General features: G+C 37.5%; 1 protein-coding gene across 1 annotated transcript; it reads right to left on the bottom strand.

The window, feature by feature from the left end:
* Window positions 1-10,662: 10,662 nt before the first annotated feature.
* On the bottom strand, window positions 10,663-16,438 carry LOC145982277 (uncharacterized). Its single transcript, XM_083115848.1, has 3 exons — window positions 16,322-16,438; window positions 15,724-16,183; window positions 10,663-10,727 (listed from the first exon to the last, which is right to left on the bottom strand). Exons 1-3 carry the CDS (start codon window positions 16,436-16,438, stop codon window positions 10,663-10,665), a joined length of 642 nt encoding a protein of 213 aa, XP_082971974.1.
* Between the last annotated feature and the right edge of the window lie 4,777 nt (window positions 16,439-21,215).

Below are 21,215 nucleotides of genomic sequence, written 5' to 3'. Positions count from 1 at the left end.
TGAGTATGTCGTTTTTGACCTTATCTGGAACATCCTTTCTGAAAATTTGAAAATTGTTAAAAAATTCGTCCAAAATCTTGATGTCTCCAATCTCTTTTTTGTACGTTTTTTCCACGTGTCTTGACATCCAATGTATCCCTGCAAAGTTTGGTGAAGATCTGAGTATGTAGTTTTTGACCTTATCTGGAACCTCCCATCTGAAAATTTGAAAATTCTTAAAAAATTCGACCAAAATCTTGATGTCTCCAATCTTTTGTTTTGTACGTTTTTTCCACGTGTCTTGACACATAATGTATCCATGCAAAGTTTGGTGAAGATCTGAGTATGTAGTTTTTGACCTTATATGGAACCTCCTATCTGAAAAATTGAAAATTCTTAAAAAATTCGTCCAAAATCTTGATGTCTCCAATCTCTTGTTTTGTACGTTTTTTCCACGTGTCTTGACATCCAATGTATCCCTGCAAAGTTTGGTGAAGATCTGAGTATGTAGTTTTTGACCTTATCTGGAACCTCCCATCTGAAAATTTGAAAATTCCTAAAAAATCCGTGCAAAATCTTGATGACCCCAATCTCTTGTTTTGTACGTTTTTTCCACGTGTCTTGACATCCAATGTATCCATGCAAAGTTTGGTGAAGATCTGAGTATGTCGTTTTTGACCTTATCTGGAACATCCTTTCTGAAAATTTGAAAATTGTTAAAAAATTCGTCCAAAATCTTGATGTCTATAATCTCTTTTTTGTACGTTTTTTCCACGTGTCTTGACATCCAATGTATCCCTGCAAAGTTTGGTGAAGATCTGAGTATGTAGTTTTTGACCTTATCTGGAACCTCCCATCTGAAAATTTGAAAATTCTTAAAAAATTCGACCAAAATCTTGATGTCTCCAATCTTTTGTTTTGTACGTTTTTTCCACGTGTCTTGACACATAATGTATCCATGCAAAGTTTGGTGAAGATCTGAGTATGTAGTTTTTGACCTTATATGGAACCTCCTATCTGAAAATTTGAAAATTCTTAAAAAATTCGTCCAAAATCTTGATGTCTCCAATCTCTTGTTTTGTACGTTTTTTCCACGTGTCTTGACATCCAATGTATCCCTGCAAAGTTTGGTGAAGATCTGAGTATGTAGTTTTTGACCTTATCTGGAACCTCCCATCTGAAAATTTGAAAATTCCTAAAAAATCCGTGCAAAATCTTGATGTTCCGAATCCTATGTTTTGTATGTTTTTTCCACGTGTCTTGACATCCAATGTATCCATGCAAAGTTTGGTGAAGATCTGAGTATGTCGTTTTTGACCTTATCTGGAACCTCCCATCTGAAAATTTGAAAATTCTTAAAAAATTCGTCGAAAATCTTGATGTCTCCGATCTCTTGTTTTGTACGTTTTTTCCACGTGTCTTGACATGCAAAGTATTCCTGCAAAGTTTGGTGAAGATCTGAGTATGTCGTTTTTGACCTCATCTGGAACCTCCCATCTGAAAATTTGAAAATTCTTAAAAAATTCGTCGAAAATCTTGATGTCTCCAATCTTTTGTTTTGTACGTTTTTTCCACGTGTCTTGACATCCAATGTATCCCTGCAAAGTTTGGTGAAGATCTGAGTATGTAATTTTTGACCTTATATGGAACCTCCTATCTGAAAATTTGAAAATTCTTAAAAAATTCGTCCAAAATCTTGATGTCTCCAATCTCTTGTTTTGTACGTTTTTTTCCACGTGTCTTGACATCCAATGTATCCATGCAAAGTTTGGTGAAGATCTGAGTATGTCGTTTTTGACCTTATCTGGAACCTCCCATCTGAAAATTTGAAAATTCTTCAAAAATTCGTCGAAAATCTTGATGTCTCCGATCTCTTGTTTTGTACGTTTTTTCCACGTGTCTTGACATGCAAAGTATTCCTGCAAAGTTTGGTGAAGATCTGAGTAGGTAGTTTTTGACCTCATCTGGAACCTCCTATCTGAAAATTTGAAAATTCTTAAAAAATTCGTCCAAAATTTTGATGTCTCCAATCTCTTGTTTTGTACGTTTTTTCCACGTGTCTTGACATCCAATGTATTCCTGCAATGTTTGGTGGAGATCTGAGTATGTAGTTTTAGACCTTATCTGGAACCTCCTATCTGAAAATTTGAAAATTCTTCAAAAATTCGTCCAAAATCTTGATGTCTCCAATCTCTTGTTTTGTACGTTTTTTCCACGTGTCTCGACCTCCAATGGATCCCTGCAAAGTTTGGTGAAGATCTGAGTATGTCGTTTTTGACCTTATCTGGAACATCCTTTCTGAAAATTTGAAAATTCTTAAAAAATTCGTCCAAAATCTTGATGTCTCCAATCTCTTGTTTTGTACGTTTTTTCCACGTGTCTTGATATCCAATGTATCCCTGCAAAGTTTGGTGAAGATCTGAGTATGTCGTTTTTGACCTTATCTGGAACATCCTTTCTGAAAATTTGAAAATTGTTAAAAAATTCGTCCAAAATCTTGATGTCTCCAATCTCTTTTTTGTACGTTTTTTCCACGTGTCTTGACATCCAATGTATCCCTGCAAAGTTTGGTGAAGATCTGAGTATGTCGTTTTTGACCTTATCTGGAACCTCCCATCTGAAAATTTGAAAATTCTTAAAAAATTCGACCAAAATCTTGATGTCTCCAATCTTTTGTTTTGTACGTTTTTTCCACGTGTCTTGACACATAATGTATCCATGCAAAGTTTGGTGAAGATCTGAGTATGTAGTTTTTGACCTTATATGGAACCTCCCATCTGAAAATTTGAAAATTCTTAAAAAATTCGTCCAAAATCTTGATGTCTCCAATCTCTTGTTTTGTACGTTTTTTCCACGTGTCTTGACATCCAATGTATCCCTGCAAAGTTTGGTGAAGATCTGAGTATGTAGTTTCTGACCTTATCTGGAACCTCCCATCTGAAAATTTGAAAATTCTTAAAAAATTCGACCAAAATCTTGATGTCTCCAATCTTTTGTTTTGTACGTTTTTTCCACGTGTCTTGACACATAATGTATCCATGCAAAGTTTGGTGAAGATCTGAGTATGTAGTTTTTGACCTTATATGGAACCTCCTATCTGAAAATTTGAAAATTCTTAAAAAATTCGTCCAAAATCTTGATGTCTCCAATCTCTTGTTTTGTACGTTTTTTCCACGTGTCTTGACATCCAATGTATCCCTGCAAAGTTTGGTGAAGATCTGAGTATGTAGTTTTTGACCTTATCTGGAACCTCCCATCTGAAAATTTGAAAATTCCTAAAAAATCCGTGCAAAATCTTGATGACCCCAATCTCTTGTTTTGTACGTTTTTTCCACGTGTCTTGACATCCAATGTATTCCTGCAATGTTTGGTGAAGATCTGAGTATGTAGTTTTTGACCTTATATGGAACCTCCTATCTGAAAATTTGAAAATTCTTAAAAAATTCGACCAAAATCTTGATGTTCCGAATCCTATGTTTTGTATGTTTTTTCCACGTGTCTTGACATCCAATGTATCCATGCAAAGTTTGGTGAAGATCTGAGTATGTAGTTTTTGACCTTATATTGAACCTCCCATCTGAAAATTTGAAAATTCTTAAAAAATTCGTCCAAAATCTTGATGACCCCAATCTCTTGTTTTGTACGTTTTTTCCACGTGTCTTGACATCCAAAGTATCCCTGCAAAGTTTGGTGAAGATCTGAGTATGTAGTTTTTGACCTTATATGGAAAATGAAAATGAAAATTTGAGAATTCTTAAAAAATTCGTCCAAAATCTTGATGTCTCCAATCTCTTGTTTTGTACGTTTTTTCCACGTGTCTTGACATCCAATGTATCCATGCAAAGTTTGGTGAAGATCTGAGTATGTCGTTTTTGACCTTATCTGGAACCTCCCATCTGAAAATTTGAAAATTCTTAAAAAATTCGTCGAAAATCTTGATATCTCCAATCTTTTGTTTTGTACGTTTTTTCCACGTGTCTTGACATGCAAAGTATCCCTGCAACGTTTGGTGAAGATCTGAGTATGTAGTTTTTGACCTTATCTGGAACCTCCTATCTGAAAATTTGAAAATTCTTAAAAAATTCGTCGAAAATCTTGATGTCTCCAATCTCTTGTTTTGTACGTTTTTTCCACGTGTCTTGATATCCAATGTATCCCTGCAAAGTTTGGTGAAGATCTGAGTATGTCGTTTTTGACCTTATCTGGAACATCCTTTCTGAAAATTTGAAAATTGTTAAAAAATTCGTCCAAAATCTTGATGTCTCCAATCTCTTTTTTGTACGTTTTTTCCACGTGTCTTGACATCCAATGTATCCCTGCAAAGTTTGGTGAAGATCTGAGTATGTCGTTTTTGACCTTATCTGGAACCTCCTATCTGAAAATTTGAAAATTCTTAAAAAATTCGACCAAAATCTTGATGTCTCCAATCTTTTGTTTTGTACGTTTTTTCCACGTGTCTTGACACATAATGTATCCATGCAAAGTTTGGTGAAGATCTGAGTATGTAGTTTTTGACCTTATATGGAACCTCCTATCTGAAAATTTGAAAATTCTTAAAAAATTCGTCCAAAATCTTGATGTCTCCAATCTCTTGTTTTGTACGTTTTTTCCACGTGTCTTGACATCCAATGTATCCCTGCAAAGTTTGGTGAAGATCTGAGTATGTCGTTTTTGACCTTATCTGGAACCTCCCATCTGAAAATTTGAAAATTCCTAAAAAATCCGTGCAAAATCTTGATGACCCCAATCTCTTGTTTTGTACGTTTTTTCCACGTGTCTTGACATCCAATGTATCCCTGCAAAGTTTGGTGAAGATCTGAGTATGTAGTTTTTGACCTTATCTGGAACCTCCCATCTGAAAATTTGAAAATTCTTAAAAAATTCGACCAAAATCTTGATGTCTCCAATCTTTTGTTTTGTACGTTTTTTCCACGTGTCTTAACACATAATGTATCCATGCAAAGTTTGGTGAAGATCTGAGTATGTAGTTTTTGACCTTATATGGAACCTCCTATCTGAAAATTTGAAAATTCTTAAAAAATTCGTCCAAAATCTTGATGTCTCCAATCTCTTGTTTTGTACGTTTTTTCCACGTGTCTTGACATCCAATGTATCCCTGCAAAGTTTGGTGAAGATCTGAGTATGTAGTTTTTGACCTTATCTGGAACCTCCCATCTGAAAATTTGAAAATTCCTAAAAAATCCGTGCAAAATCTTGATGACCCCAATCTCTTGTTTTGTACGTTTTTTCCACGTGTCTTGACATCCAATGTATCCATGCAAAGTTTGGTGAAGATCTGAGTATGTCGTTTTTGACCTTATCTGGAACCTCCCATCTGAAAATTTGAAAATTCTTAAAAAATTCGTCGAAAATCTTGATGTCTCCAATCTCTTGTTTTGTACGTTTTTTAAACGTGTCTTGACATGCAAAGTATCCCTGCAACGTTTGGTGAAGATCTGAGTATGTAGTTTTTGACCTTATCTGGAACCTCCTATCTGAAAATTTGAAAATTCTTCAAAAATTCGTCGAAAATCTTGATGTCTCCAATCTCTTGTTTTGTACGTTTTTTCCACGTGTCTTGACATCCAATGTATCCCTGCAATGTTTGGTGGAGATCTGAGTATGTAGTTTTTGACCTTATCTGGGACCTCCTATCAGAAAATTTGAAAATTCTTCAAAAATTCGTCCAAAATCTTGATGTCTCCAATCTCTTGTTTTGTACGTTTTTTCCACGTGTCTCGACCTCCAATGTATCCCTGCAAAGTTTGGTGAAGATCTGAGTATGTCGTTTTTGACCTTATCTGGAACATCCTTTCTGAAAATTTGAAAATTCTTCAAAAATTCGTCCAAAATCTTGATGTCTCCAATCTCTTGTTTTGTACGTTTTTTCCACGTGTCTCGACCTCCAATGTATCCCTGCAAAGTTAGTGAAGATCTGAGTATGTCGTTTTTGACCTTATCTGGAACATCCTTTCTGAAAATTTGAAAATTCTTAAAAAATTCGTCGAAAATCTTGATGTCTCCAATCTCTTGTTTTGTACGTTTTTTCCACGTTTCTTGACATCCAATGTATCCCTGCAAAGTTTGGTGAAGATCTGAGTATGTAGTTTTTGACCTTATATGGAACCTCCTATCTGAAAATTTGAAAATTCTTAAAAAATTCGTCCAAAATCTTGATGTCTCCAATCTCTTGTTTTGTACGTTTTTTCCACGTGTCTCGACCTCCAATGGATCCCTGCAAAGTTTGGTGAAGATCTGAGTATGTCGTTTTTGACCTTATCTGCAACCTCCCATCTGAAAATTTGAAAATTCTTAAAAAATTCGTCGAAAATCTTGATGTCTCCGATCTCTTGTTTTGTACGTTTTTTCCACGTGTCTTGACATGCAAAGTATTCCTGCAAAGTTTGGTGAAGATCTGAGTATGTAGTTTTTGACCTCATCTGGAACCTCCTATCTGAAAATTTGAAAATTCTTAAAAAATTCGTCCAAAATCTTGATGTCTCCAATCTCTTGTTTTGTACGTTTTTTCCACGTGTCTTGACATCCAATGTATCCCTGCAATGTTTGGTGAAGATCTGAGTATGTAGTTTTTGACCTTATCTGGAACCTCCCATCTGAAAATTTGAAAATTCCTAAAAAATCCGTCCAAAATCTTGATGACCCCAATCTCTTGTTTTGTACTTTTTTTCCACGTGTCTCGACCTCCAATGTATCCCTGCAAAGTTTGGTGAAGATCTGAGTATGTAGTTTTTGACCTTATATGGAACCTCCTATCTGAAAATTTGAAAATTCTTAAAAAATTCGTCCAAAATCTTGATGTCACCAATCCTATGTTTTGTATGTTTTTTCCACGTGTCTTGACATCCAATGTATCCATGCAAAGTTTGGTGAAGATCTGAGTATGTAGTTTTTGACCTTATCTGGAACCTCCCATCTGAAAATTTGAAAATTCTTAAAAAATTCGTCGAAAATCTTGATGTCTCCGATCTCTTGTTTTGTACGTTTTTTCCACGTGTCTTGACATGCAAAGTATTCCTGCAAAGTTTGGTGAAGATCTGAGTATGTAGTTTTTGACCTCATCTGGAACCTCCTATCTGAAAATTTGAAAATTCTTAAAAAATTCGTCCAAAATTTTGATGTCTCCAATCTCTTGTTTTGTACGTTTTTTCCACGTGTCTTGACATCCAATGTATCCCTGCAATGTTTGGTGAAGATCTGAGTATGTAGTTTTTGACCTTATCTGGAACCTCCCATCTGAAAATTTGAAAATTCCTAAAAAATCCGTCCAAAATCTTGATGACCCCAATCTCTTGTTTTGTACGTTTTTTCCACGTGTCTTGACATCCAATGTATCCCTGCAAAGTTTGGTGAAGATCTGAGTATGTAGTTTTTGACCTTATCTGGAACCTCCTATCTGAAAATTTGAAAATTCTTAAAAAATTCGTCCAAAATCTTGATGTCTCCAATCTCTTGTTTTGTACGTTTTTTCCGGTTATACGTCAAAACATCGACGCAAAAACATCGACAACAAAAACATCGCCTACATTTCATCGACAGTACAAAACATCGACAGCACAAAACATCGACAGTACAAAACATCGACAGCACAAAACATCGACAGTACAAAACATCGACGGCAAAAACATCGACGGCAAAAACATCGACGCCAAAAACATCGACGCGAAAAACATCGACGCCAAAAACATCGACGGCAAAAACATCGACGGCAAAAACATCGACACCAAAAACATCGACGGCAAAAACATCGACGGCAAAAACATCGACGCCAAAAACATCGACGCCAAAAACATCGACGCCAAAAACATCGACGGCAAAAACATCGACACCAAAAACATCGACGGCAAAAACATCGACGGCAAAAACATCGACGGCAAAAACATCGACAGCACAAAACATCGACGGCAAAAACATCGACGGCAAAAACATCGACGCCAAAAACATCGACGGCAAAAACATCGACGGCAAAAACATCGACGGCAAAAACATCGACGCCAAAAACATCGACGCCAAAAACATCGACGGCAAAAACATCGACACCAAAAACATCGACGGCAAAAACATCGACGGCAAAAACATCGACGCCAAAAACATCGACGGCAAAAACATCGACGCCAAAAACATCGACGGCAAAAACATCGACGCCAAAAACATCGACGGCAAAAACATCGACGGCAAAAACATCGACACCAAAAACATCGACGGCAAAAACATCGACGCCAAAAACATCGACGCGAAAAACATCGACGGCAAAAACATCGACGCCAAAAACATCGACGGCAAAAACATCGACGCCAAAAACATCGACGGCAAAAACATCGACACCAAAAACATCGACGCCAAAAACATCGACGCCAAAAACATCGACGCCAAAAACATCGACGGCAAAAACATCGACACCAAAAACATCGACGGCAAAAACATCGACGGCAAAAACATCGACGGCAAAAACATCGACGCCAAAAACATCGACGGCAAAAACATCGACGCCAAAAACATCGACGCCAAAAACATCGACGCCAAAAACATCGACGGCAAAAACATCGACGGCAAAAACATCGACGCCAAAAACATCGACGGCAAAAACATCGACACCAAAAACATCGACGGCAAAAACATCGACACCAAAAACAACGACGGCACAAAACATCGACACCAAGAAACATCGACAGCAAAAACAACGACAGCAAAAACATCTACGCCAAAAACATCGCTATTTTTTGTCATTGAAGCCATTAATTTATAATGCAGTCATGTTTTATTATTATTGGAGGAAGGCGGAAAGTAGGAGGAGCAGAGTAGAAAGGCTGGGGTGAGTAACAGAATGGAAAGTAGAGGGGCTCTAAAACTCCAACTCGCCCAGGTGAAATTTATATCTTGATTCGTTCCATGAATAGGATTTTGTGTTGTGATAATAGCATCATGAAGCTATAGCTCTTCTTTGTTTCGACCAAACTTGCCTACATTCGTCGATCTTTTTTTTAGATTTCTTATCAGCCATCGTTGTTGTGCAAGAGCGGCATTTTCATTGATTCGATTATTTCGCGTTGCACGCGAACCTTCTGACATCAAAACAATATTATTATTAGCACCTGATTCTTGCCCCAAAGCTCAAACAATGGAATCGTAAACAATGCGAAGTGTCATGTTTCCTTCTGCTGCTTTTAACTTCATAGACGGGATAGTTGTATGCTCCTTATATTGTAGATGTGGAAGAAATGTTCTTTTATGACTATGGTACGAACCGACTGAGGGCACCTTTGCTTTACCTCCCCCGCCCACCTTCACACAGCAGACCCCTTGTGACAGCCACCGGACAGAAGCCTTCAAAACATCGTCTCTCACAAACATCGGGGTTTATCCGCAACTGATATCAATTCTGCCAGTCACACCAGAAGGGTTTCAAGAATTTTTGTCACAAATGTAGATTGTGCATGAAGTGTTTTTAACAAACAACGTGTTTTATTTTTAAAAAATACACAGCCTTATATGACCTTAAGAAAATAAGGAGAATAATTTAGCTGTAATTTTTTGCTAGTAGTTTGTGTTAGACATCAATATACAGGTTGTCGCCATACACATAGGCGGATCTAGAACGTGTTTCTGAAATGATATCCTCCTGCATCCACATATTTATAGGAAATTTTCACTAACACGTATCACTTCCTCTTTCGAAATTGCTTCAATTTATTTCTTCATATTTTCTTTCGATTCTTGAGATATATGGCTTCCGGTATAAAAGTTTGGCAGCTCGCCACGATGACGTTAGAAATATGTATGTTTCTTGTGCAAGCCATCGGAGAGATTTCTGAGGAGTATGTTTCATTCATGTTCCAACGTCGTCTAGTTTATCCTCAGTAAGCACATGCCGTTTTTATCTTAACAACAGCATACCCTATTTTCCTACATTTGTTCACAAGTAACAGATCACTCTGTCTGTGTGAAACAGGAACGTCTGGGAATTCTGCTGCAAAATGCCTTCTGACTTCCCTACAAGAATTCGTAATGACATAAGAGTCGTACATAAAAATTCGTTGTTTAAAATTGTACGGATAGCGTGGCATTATTAGACTGCAGAAAGAACTGGCAATACATAAAATAAAACAAAACAATCTAAAACACTTGTTAACAATTTAACACTTCACAAACACGTGCAAACTGGACAACAGCTGTCTGGATACTGAAGCACGGACGTGTCCAATGTCAAGGTCAGCGTACAGTTGTGGGTTTAAATGCCGGCAGATGTGCTCTTACTTTCCGACGCGCTAGCCGCCGCCCAACGGCCACCTCGGCCGTGAAAGGCAGTGTATACGTATATCCTTATCGCTAAAAATTCCGAGAGAGAGAAATACGACGTTATGAAATCAAGGAGTTAACAAACTATGAATTAGAAATATTAAAATTAAGCTCCACACCCAGGTACTCTGGCAATAAGACTGTTGCCTTGTAACCAAGTGCACCCGTGTTCGATCCCTGGTGGGGGTACATTTCATTAAGTGGCTCGAATTCCACTATAAAATACTGCAATTTGTGCAAAAGTCAGCACGATTGGGCAAGTTAATGCTCTTCGGAGTCTTAGTATGCCTACATTCCCCAACCGTGCTGATTTTTGCACCGTATTGCAGTATTTAGTTGTTTGGATTTATATTAACCTCATTTCTGAGGTTAGAAAATAATTTGTGCACTGTCATAGTATCCCATTTCGATTCCACCATGTGAAAACAGAAGAGCTACATGTGAAGAGAATATTAAAATTATGATTTATTAATTTCTAAATTAAGGGAAGGCTTTACTAATTGTTAATTGGATTTGGCCGTTTCAATTCAGAAAGTTCCGAATTTATGATCTACGGAAAGCTGAAACGTTCAAAATTGCCTTTAACGAACTTTATAAGCTTTGTGTTATTCATTAACAGTTAAATGCAGTGGAGGTGATTGGGTTACAAAACTTTTAAGAACAATTTACTTTCTCTTCGTACATACGGTTTAGCATAATGCGGGGGCAAAAGCGGCAAAAAGTGTGTGTGGGGGGGGGGGGGCATCTGCACCCCCGTGCCAACCTAATCGCCGCCACTGCACTAATCGAGAATCAAAAAGTTGTTCCATCCCTTAAAAATAATATCCAGGACTATTTTGTTAAATAACTGTTACATTTGAGGGAATAAATACAGCACTCAACCTCCAGTTACCAATCCCATTACGAAGGTAACCCATGATTTGCTGGAAAGTAGAAAAATGTTCTTTCACATTTAACTAGTGGCGGAGATTATGGGGGTTTCAATCTCAGGTTCAGATTGAAAACAACTACACACACATATATATACACACAATATATACTGAGCTTGAGCCTCGAAATCTCTTGGCTACAGTTAAACATGGAGGTGGTGGCGTTATGGTCTGGGGCTGTATGTCAGCCTCAGGTGTTGGAGAACTCGTCTTTATTGAGGGAACTATGGATAGATTTGTCTATTTGGATAAAAAAGGTAAAGTGTTCCACGCCATGAAGGCGTATAGGGGGTGTAGGGGTAACGCCCCACACTTTCTTGATCCGGTCGTGAGTGGGGGTGATGTGATCAGCATCACGCCCCTGACCGCCTTTACACCCCAGGGTTTCCCCCAGGTACCCATGTTATTCGACGCTGGGTGGGCGCCGGGGCCGCTTCCATCGTTAGAAAAGTTCCCGGATTTGAACCGGCCGGGGATCGAACCCGGGACCTTTAGCATGGTAGTCAGACGCGTTACCGACTTTTTTTTTTTTATTTATTTACAATATAACTATTACATTCTACTACTTTTTAACAAGGTTTAACCATATTTCATTTGTGGTTACATTCACAAATGTTACATTATTGTTGAGTCATACAGTGTATGTTGAATATAGTTTGCATATAACATTTTTTTTTTACTAGGTAAAATTTTGCCATATTCACTTCGGTAATAGTCCCTCATATTGTTTCCTGTTTGTCCATTGAAAAAAATATATATCATGTACGTACCTATAATCCACTGTATCGCTCGATGCTTTGTAGCAGGGAAAAAATTAAATTCCGGAAAAAATTATTACTTTCGGAGTAATACACTGAACTGATGATCGACTTATATGTGCTATCATTTTTTGGAGTACCGGCCAGTCTTGTTTTGCCTTTCCACAGTACGTCATCCTGTGTGCTATTGTATCTTCTAATAAACACTGCTCACAATTAGGGTCTGAACTAAACCCCAACCGATGTCGTTTTGCTTTATTATCAATTAGTTCGTGAACAACTTGGTACCATTGACTGCATTGTCTATTGGATAAGTGTTTTGCCGAGATATTGATAAAAATTCTGTTCCAATTATATTGTGGGTGTTTCTTCACTATGTACGGCGTATCCATATTTTGAGTAAGGTATTGATTGTACAAATCTTTCACTGTTAGCTGATTATAGTCTATTTTCTTTATAAGTCCATATAAATATTCCATTATAGCTTCTCGATATACTTTTTGGGAAGTCGGAATTTTGATCTCATTCACTGGTGCTTCTAATGGAATATCTCTTATGTATGTATATCGTGGAATGTCCTCGACATTTTCTTTAGATTGAATCATTGAAAAATATCGATGATTAAACAAAGCTTTTGTTTTTTTACCAATGTCCACCAAACTCATTCCTCCTTGCTGTTTTTGTAAGCTAAGTGTCTGCTGATTCACTCGGAAAACTTTTCCTGCCCAAAGGAACCGGTTTAAACTTTTCTTTATTCGTGCTAAGTTACGATTATCACATGGCCAAATTTGGGCTCCATACCACAGTTTTGATAAGATATATACATTTGCTATTTTGACTCGCGTACATAAAGTGAAGGGTCGTTGTATAAATTTGTGTATGGTATAATTAATATTCTGATATATATTATCATAACTAAGTTTTATGCTTTTTGTAGTGTCATTTGTAAAAAACACTCCTAGGATTTTAACTTGATCCACTTTTTTAAACGTCACGTCAGGTGGCTGTTCGTGTTGTTTTCCTAATGTTAAGTAACACGTTTTAGTCTTATTCACTAAGGCACCAGATTCTATTTCATATTGTCGTATACATTCCATTAAGTTCTTAATCCCTGCCTGATTTTGACATATGACTGTGACATCGTCGATATAAGCTCCAATCGTAAATTCTGTTCCTGTAATGTTATTATTTACGGTCGTGCGACAGTGTTGAAGGAAAGGTGCCAAGGCCATTACAAAAAGGGGTAAGCTTAATGGACTTCCTTGCGGAAGTCCTCTTTTGACTATGCATTTATTAGTTAAAAACCCATTGATTTTTGCCTTTAAGCTTATATTTGTCACTAATGTTTTAATATTTTCATACATTTGTCCATGAATACCCATCTTTTGTATTGTTTTTAACAAAAAACTATGTCCCACTCTATCAAATGCCTGTGAATAATCAATCGCTACGAGGTATTTATTTCGTTGGGAGTCTTGAGATTTTATTATTTCATCTCGTAATAGTGTCAATAAATGGTATATTTTTTTTCTCCAACTACTCCATATTGATATGGTGTAGCCAGTTTTGTCAAAATCAACTTTAATCGATTTGCTACACATCTAGTCAGTATTTTATAGTCTGTGTTAAATAAAGTTATTGGTCTGTAATCTTTCATCTCCTTGGGTTGACTATTTTTTGGTATTAAAATTATTATTCCTGTTGTCTCGTAATTTACTAAATTATTTTTGTTTAATACTGTATTAAACCATTTTGTTAAAGTATTACCCATTGTTGGCCATAAAACTTTATATGCATTAGTCGCTATTCCATCTTCCCCAGGTGCTGTTCCCCGTACCCCCTGTACTATTGCTTTATACACTTCTTCATTTGTGTATGGTTGGTTTAATCCAACCATTTCTTCTGATTTCAGGATTGGTATGTATTTGTCTAAAAATTGACTAGCCTTCTCATTATTTTGATATGCGTTTGAATATTTATTTTCCAAATATTTATACACTATTTGTTGTATTTGGTTCCCCTCATTATGGCCTACTCCATGATTATCCTGCATTTCTGTTATCAGACTCTGTTTTTGTCGCTGATATATATTTGTTACGTGAACTAAATTTATTTCTTCTTCAATATCTATATTGGGGAGCGCACTGTGTATACGTATTCCTTCTACTTTTGTTGCCTGTAGGCGCAGTAGTTGTGCTTTTACTTTTTTAATTTTCGTTTGCGTGTCACGGTCATTGTTCTTTTTCTTATATAGGTCGTGTAATACTGCATAATGGAAATTAAATTTATTATACCATTCGTGTTGTTTTTCCCAGGAGTATTGTTTACAATATCTTTGGAAATTTGGCTTAAAAATTTCTGTCCACCATCTATTAATATTTTGTTCATATAACGATCTCTTAGTCCATTTTTCCCACTGTTTGTCAAAGCCAAATCTAAAATCTTCTTCAATTAAATGTGATGTATTCATTTTCCAAGTTCCCCTCCCTATTCTAGTTAACCTTACCGGTGATTTCATTGTTGTAATTACAGCATGGTGATCACTAAAAATCACCGGTTCCATATGAACAGAGGTAATGTTTGATTTTAGTTCACTTGAAACATATCCCCTATCTATTCTCGAGGCACTAGTTGCAGTGACGTATGTGTATCCGAGTTCATTGCCTCTTTTTTCTTGCCACACGTCCTTTAACTGCAAGTTGTGCACCAATTTTTGCAAAGCATTTGAAAAATTATAACCCGGTGTTTGGTCCACATTACATAATACGCAATTAAAATCTCCTGCTAAATACATTGAACCTGCACTACCTGCAATGTATTGTGGTACTGTATATGTATAAAAATTACTTCTTTCGTTCCGGTATCTTGATCCCGACGGGGCATAAACGTTAATTAATGTCAAGGTTCCCAATTTCCCCATGATTAGTCTTCCACTGGATTCTTTTTGTACTTGGATAAATGATAGTCCTTTACGAACTAAAATTGCAGTTCCTGTACCACTTGAATTATAATTATTATATTCTATGTAATTTTGATTACATTCTAGCGAATTTCGGCCTACTTCTTGCAACATCGCAACATCTATACTTTTTTGATGCAAGAAACTACGTAGTGATTTTAACTTTGTTTCATTTTGTATATTATTTATATTTATATTTGCAACTCGTATTACTGATGTTTCCATATTCCTATATAATACTATTAATAGTATTAAAATAATCCACACTTTTGTATAATACATATTTTCCATATGAATAAATTACCCTAAATACTATGTTCTTGAGCTGCCTTTTCGCTTTCTTTACTTCGATTACCAGTCCCCATCTTCACTACTGGAGAATTTAATCCAATAATTGGAGCACTATTTGAAAAGTTATTTCCTAATCGTCTGGTAGAACGCCGTTTTGCTATAGAGTTTTTTGTTTTTGTTTTTCGTTTAAGCTTAGTTTCACTTACCTTCATTTGATTACTATTCTCACTCCCACAAGTGGAAATGAGATCACTGTCTTCTTCTGATTCTTGTTTGTCACTCAGTGATTTAGTGGCGGATGCAGTTTCCTCTGGTGATAAGGTAGTGGGGGGGAGGGATGTGTCCATGAATTCTTCCTTTTTCTTCTCACTCTTCATTGATTCTCTTGATTCTTTTTCTTCCTTCGAGTGTTTTTTATCTTGAGGTTCTGACGTTTTTTTATTTGCTCCCTCCTCTTGTGTTCTTCCTATTTGTTTTCCCATCTCATTATTACTGGTTGGCTTCATTTGTGAGGTAACCTCATTTTTCTTCTGATTTGATGCACTAGCTAAACCCTGTGAGCTTACTATGTCGGTCTCACTGAGCAAAGCTGCCTTACTATAGGTTGCCTTGACTTTCGGTGGGACCCGTAGGGTAGTCATTTGCCGCTGGTTACAACTGTATCTTAAATGTTCATCCGAACCACAGAACTCACACGTTGGAGTTTGTCCCGTATATATCACGTGTGCCTTATATTTGCCAATAGTTACAAATGATGGTATTGGCTTCTTTAATGACATTTTTACCGTACGTACGCCACTGGGCACGGGGTAACGAAACTTTTCACTCCACATTTCTTCTGTCACTTCATCCACTGTTCCATATTCACTGAATTTCCCGTGCACTTGTCTTAATTCAACTTCCATAGGTAAATTAAATACACGTACGTATTTCACTGTTCGACTTGCGTCGCTAATTTTTACTTTCACTACGTTCCCATTATCATACTTAAATTCTAATTCACCTGGGTACTGTTCTAGCAATTTTAACATAGTACGTTGTCGCACTAATTTCAAATAAACACCTCGCGCAGTTGTCGGTATTTGTATTGCTAAAATTTCATCAATATTGAGTTTAAACTTACTGTAAATGAACTCATGCACGTCCATTGCACTGGGTTTTGCTGCTCCATATGCGAAATTTATCAAAATAGTATTTTCACGTTCCATTTCTATCCTTTTTGTTCTTATTAACTATTGTCAAATACTATTACCTATCAGAGTCCTATTTTCCACTTGGCCCAACACTCGCACTCGGTTTTCCGCGTCACGCGTTATCTAAGCCCGCACGACTGCTTAGCTTCGACCTGCCTCTCCCGTGGCCAAGCACGGACTGACGACTGAGCCACCGCGCCACCATATCCAATATCTATTTGGATATTCTGAAGAATAATTTGCAGCAGAGTATCAATCATTTGGGTCTTGGGAATGATTTTTACTTCCAGCAGGACAACGACCCTAAACATACAGCTGAGATTGTCAACCTTTGGTTGTTATATAATACTCCCCACACACTCAAAACTCCACCTCAGTCCCCCGACCTTAACCCCATTGAACGTCTTTGGAGCCATTTGGAAACCAGACTCCGAAAACATGACATAACAAGCAAGAATAGACTGAAAGAGGTCATTTTGCATGAGTGGCACAATATTACATCTGAAATAACCACGCCTCTTGTTCATTCCATGCAAAAGAGACTGACAGCTGTTCTCCATAACAGAGAATGTATTGTATTTTATTTTTCTACAAGCAGCATCTGATATTTATTTTTGTTGTCAATATACTGTTTGGTGCATACATGGTACAGCATTAACAGTTTTGACTTCCTTATTGTTTTCCTAGCTGCTGCAATTCGTCCTTTCGTTCTTTCAGTTCCACTGTATGATTACTTTTGTCCATCACTGTATATTAAGAGCCCGGTCTCTGGCACCGTGAGCGATCAACAAGCTAATTATTCTCGTGTGACCCACGAAGGGTTAATTGGAACTGAACCTATAGTTTAAGGAATCCATACCACTGTGCAACTTTCCTCCACCGGGGATCGAACCTCGGACCCCTTGAATCAAATACAACAGCAGTACTGATACACAGTGAAGGCGCTTCGTCGTGCGACACCCGGGGAAAATGTCTGGAGAGGAAGGGGGCAAGGCAATATTGCAAGGGGGCAGTTGTATTACTTGCACACGGTGTGTACCAGTGCATGTACCAAAAGAAATTACTACGGTCTCCTGCGTGTAATAAACAAGGAATAACAACAGTCGGTGGTCTTTTCATCTTTCGCACGGAGGAGCCTTCCTTTCCCTTTCCCCCGACCACAAATGCTGCCGGCGAGAAGTCATAAATGGTTACCAGAAACTAAACAATCACGTTCACTGCGCAACCTCATTGTTTGTAATTTTATCAATAATAATAATAATAATAATAATAATAATAATAATAATAATAACGTCTTTATTGAGAGGGCGTGTCTCGGCCTCGCGGACCGTTCTTACAACAATGAACATTATACATTGGTAGCACGGTAGCACTATAAGTTGGAAACTTGAGTTTATAATTTAGGGTAGCCAATCTCGAAATACTCGGGATTAGATCTGAATTCATTAGTGTGGAATACTTTGTAAAAAACTGATTTTCCGGTCGATGTTTTTGGTGTCGATGATTTTGCCGTCGATGTTTTTGCCGTCGATGTTTTTGATGTCGATGTTTTGTGCTGTCGATGTTTTGTGCTGTCGATGTTTTGTGCCGTCGATGTTTTGTACCGTCGATGTTTTGTACCGTCGATGTTTTTGGTGTCGATGTTTTTGCCGTCGATGTTTTTGATGTCGATGTTTTGTACCGTCGATGTTTTTGGTGTCGATGTTTTTGCCGTCGATGTTTTTGATGTCGATGTTTTTGGTGCCGATGTTTTTGCCGTCGATGTTTTTGATGTCGATGTTTTTGCCGTCGATGTTTTTGATGTCGATGTTTTTGCCGTCGATGTTTTTGATGTCGATGTTTTTGCCGTCGATGTTTTTGGCGTCGATGTTTTTGCCGTCGATGTTTTTGGTGTCGATGTTTTTGCCGTCGATGTTTTTGGCGTCGATGTTTTTGCCGTCGATGTTTTTGCCGTCGATGTTTTTGGCGTCGATGTTTTTGGGGTCGATGTTTTTGGGGTCGATGTTTTTGCCGTCGATGTTTTTGATGTCGATGTTTTTGCCGTCGAAGTTTTTGGCGTCGATGTTTTTGGTGTCGATGTTTTTGCCGTCGATGTTTTTGGCGTCGATGTTTTTGGTGTCGATGTTTTTGGTGTCGATGTTTTTGCTGTCGATGTTTTTGGCGTCGATGTTTTTGCCGTCGATGTTTTTGGCGTCGATGTTTTTGGCGTCGATGTTTTTGCCGTCGATGTTTTTGCCGTCGATGTTTTTGCCGTCGATGTTTTTGCCGTCGATGTTTTTGCCGTCGATGTTTTGTGCTGTCGATGTTTTTGCCGTCGATGTTTTTGGTGTCGATGTTTTTGCCGTCGGTTTTTGCCGTCGATGTTTTTGATGTCGATGTTTTTGGCGTCGATGTTTTTGATGTCGATGTTTTTGGCGTCGATGTTTTTGCCGTCGATGTTTTTGGTGTCGATGTTTTTGGTGTCGATGTTTTTACCGTCGATGTTTTTGCCGTCGATGTTTTTGGTGTCGATGTTTTTACCGTCGATGTTTTTGGTGTCGATGTTTTTACCGTCGATGTTTTTGCCGTCGATGTTTTTGGTGTCGATGTTTTTGGTGTCGATGTTTTTACCGTCGATGTTTTTGCCGTCGATGTTTTTGGTGTCGATGTTTTTACCGTCGATGTTTTTGGTGTCGATGTTTTTACCGTCGATGTTTTTGCCGTCGATGTTTTTGCCGTCGATGTTTTTGGTGTCGATGTTTTTACCGTCGATGTTTTTGCCGTCGATGTTTTTGGTGTCGATGTTTTTGCCGTCGATGTTTTTGGTGTCGATGTTTTTGGTGTCGATGTTTTTGCCGTCGATGTTTTTAATGTCGATGTTTTGTGCTGTCGATGTTTTGTGCCGTCGATGTTTTGTGCCGTCGATGTTTTGTGCCGTCGATGTTTTGTACCGTCGATGTTTTGTTGGCGATGTTTTGTCGGCGATGATTTGACGCTACACCGTTTTTTCCACGTGTCTTGATATCCAATGTATCCCTGCAAAGTTTGGTGAAGATCTGAGTATGTCGTTTTTGACCTTATATGGAACCTCCTTTCTGAAAATTTGAGAATTCTTAAAAAATTCGTCCAAAATCTTGATGTCTCCAATCCCTTGTTTTGTACGTTTTTTCCACGTGTCTTGACATCCAATGTATCCATGCAAAGTTTGGTGAAGATCTGAGTATGTCGTTTCTGACCTTATCTGGAACCTCCCATCTGAAAATTTGAAAATTCTTAAAAAATCCGTGCAAAATCTTGATGACCCCAATCTCTTGTTTTGTACGTTTTTTCCACGTGTCTTGACATCCAATGTATCCATGCAAAGTTTGGTGAAGATCTGAGTATGTCGTTTTTGACCTTATCTGGAACCTCCCATCTGAAAATTTGAAAATTCTTAAAAAATTCGTCGAAAATCTTGATGTCTCCAATCTCTTGTTTTGTACGTTTTTTCCACGTGTCTTGACATGCAAAGTATCCCTGCAACGTTTGGTGAAGATCTGAGTATGTAGTTTTTGACCTTATCTGGAACCTCCTATCTGAAAATTTGAAAATTCTTCAAAAATTCGTCGAAAATCTTGATGTCTCCAATCTCTTGTTTTGTACGTTTTTTCCACGTGTCTTGACATCCAATGTATCCCTGCAATGTTTGGTGGAGATCTGAGTATGTAGTTTTTGACCTTATCTGGGACCTCCTATCAGAAAATTTGAAAATTCTTCAAAAATTCGTCCAAAATCTTGATGTCTCCAATCTCTTGTTTTGTACGTTTTTTCCACGTGTCTCGACCTCCAATGTATCCCTGCAAAGTTTGGTGAAGATCTGAGTATGTCGTTTTTGACCTTATCTGGAACATCCTTTCTGAAAATTTGAAAATTCTTAAAAAATTCGTCGAAAATCTTGATGTCTCCAATCTCTTGTTTTGTACGTTTTTTCCACGTGTCTTGACATCCAATGTATCCCTGCAAAGTTTGGTGAAGATCTGAGTATGTAGTTTTTGACCTTATATGGAACCTCCTATCTGAAAATTTGAAAATTCTTAAAAAATTCGACCAAAATCTTGATGTTCCGAATCCTATGTTTTGTATGTTTTTTCCACGTGTCTTGACATCCAATGTATCCATGCAAAGTTTGGTGAAGATCTGAGTATGTAGTTTTTGACCTTATATTGAACCTCCCATCTGAAAATTTGAAAATTCTTAAAAAATTCGTCCAAAATCTTGATGACCCCAATCTCTTGTTTTGTACGTTTTTTCCACGTGTCTTGACATCCAAAGTATCCCTGCAAAGTTTGGTGAAGATCTGAGTATGCAGTTTTTGACCTTATATGGAACCTCCTTTCTGAAAATTTGAGAATTCTTAAAAAATTCGTCCAAAATCTTGATGTCTCCAATCTCTTGTTTTGTACGTTTTTTCCACGTGTCTTGACATCCAATGTATCCATGCAAAGTTTGGTGAAGATCTGAGTATGTCGTTTTTGACCTTATCTGGAACCTCCCATCTGAAAATTTGAAAATTCTTAAAAAATCCGTGCAAAATCTTGATGACCCCAATCTCTTGTTTTGTACGTTTTTTTCACGTGTCTTGACATCCAATGTATCCATGCAAAGTTTGGTGAAGATCTGAGTATGTCGTTTTTGACCTTATCTGGAACCTCCCATCTGAAAATTTGAAAATTCTTAAAAAATTCGTCGAAAATCTTGATGTCTCCAATCTCTTGTTTTGTACGTTTTTTCCACGTGTCTTGACATGCAAAGTATCCCTGCAACGTTTGGTGAA

The sequence above is a fragment of the Lepisma saccharinum genome, unplaced genomic scaffold (assembly GCF_977018435.1).
Source record: "Lepisma saccharinum unplaced genomic scaffold, izLepSacc3.1 HAP1_SCAFFOLD_43, whole genome shotgun sequence".
Classification (NCBI taxonomy): Eukaryota; Metazoa; Arthropoda; class Insecta; order Zygentoma; family Lepismatidae; genus Lepisma; species Lepisma saccharinum.
The sequence above is the reverse complement of the archived record's forward strand: the minus strand, read 5'-3'. Positions and strand labels throughout refer to the sequence as shown.

Excerpts from the sequence above, each read along its gene's own strand:
- LOC145982277 (XM_083115848.1), bottom strand. The coding sequence starts at position 16,438 with ATGGAACGTGAAAATACTATTTTGATAAATTTCGCATATGGAGCAGCA. Across the intron at positions 16,184-16,321 it reads TCAATATTGATGAAATTTTA|AGCGACGCAAGTCGAACAGT; the intron begins GCAATACAAATA and ends AAAGTAAAAATT. Across the intron at positions 10,728-15,723 it reads CTCACAAATGAAGCCAACCA|CTCTTCTGTTTTCACATGGT; the intron begins GTAATAATGAGA and ends CTTCACATGTAG.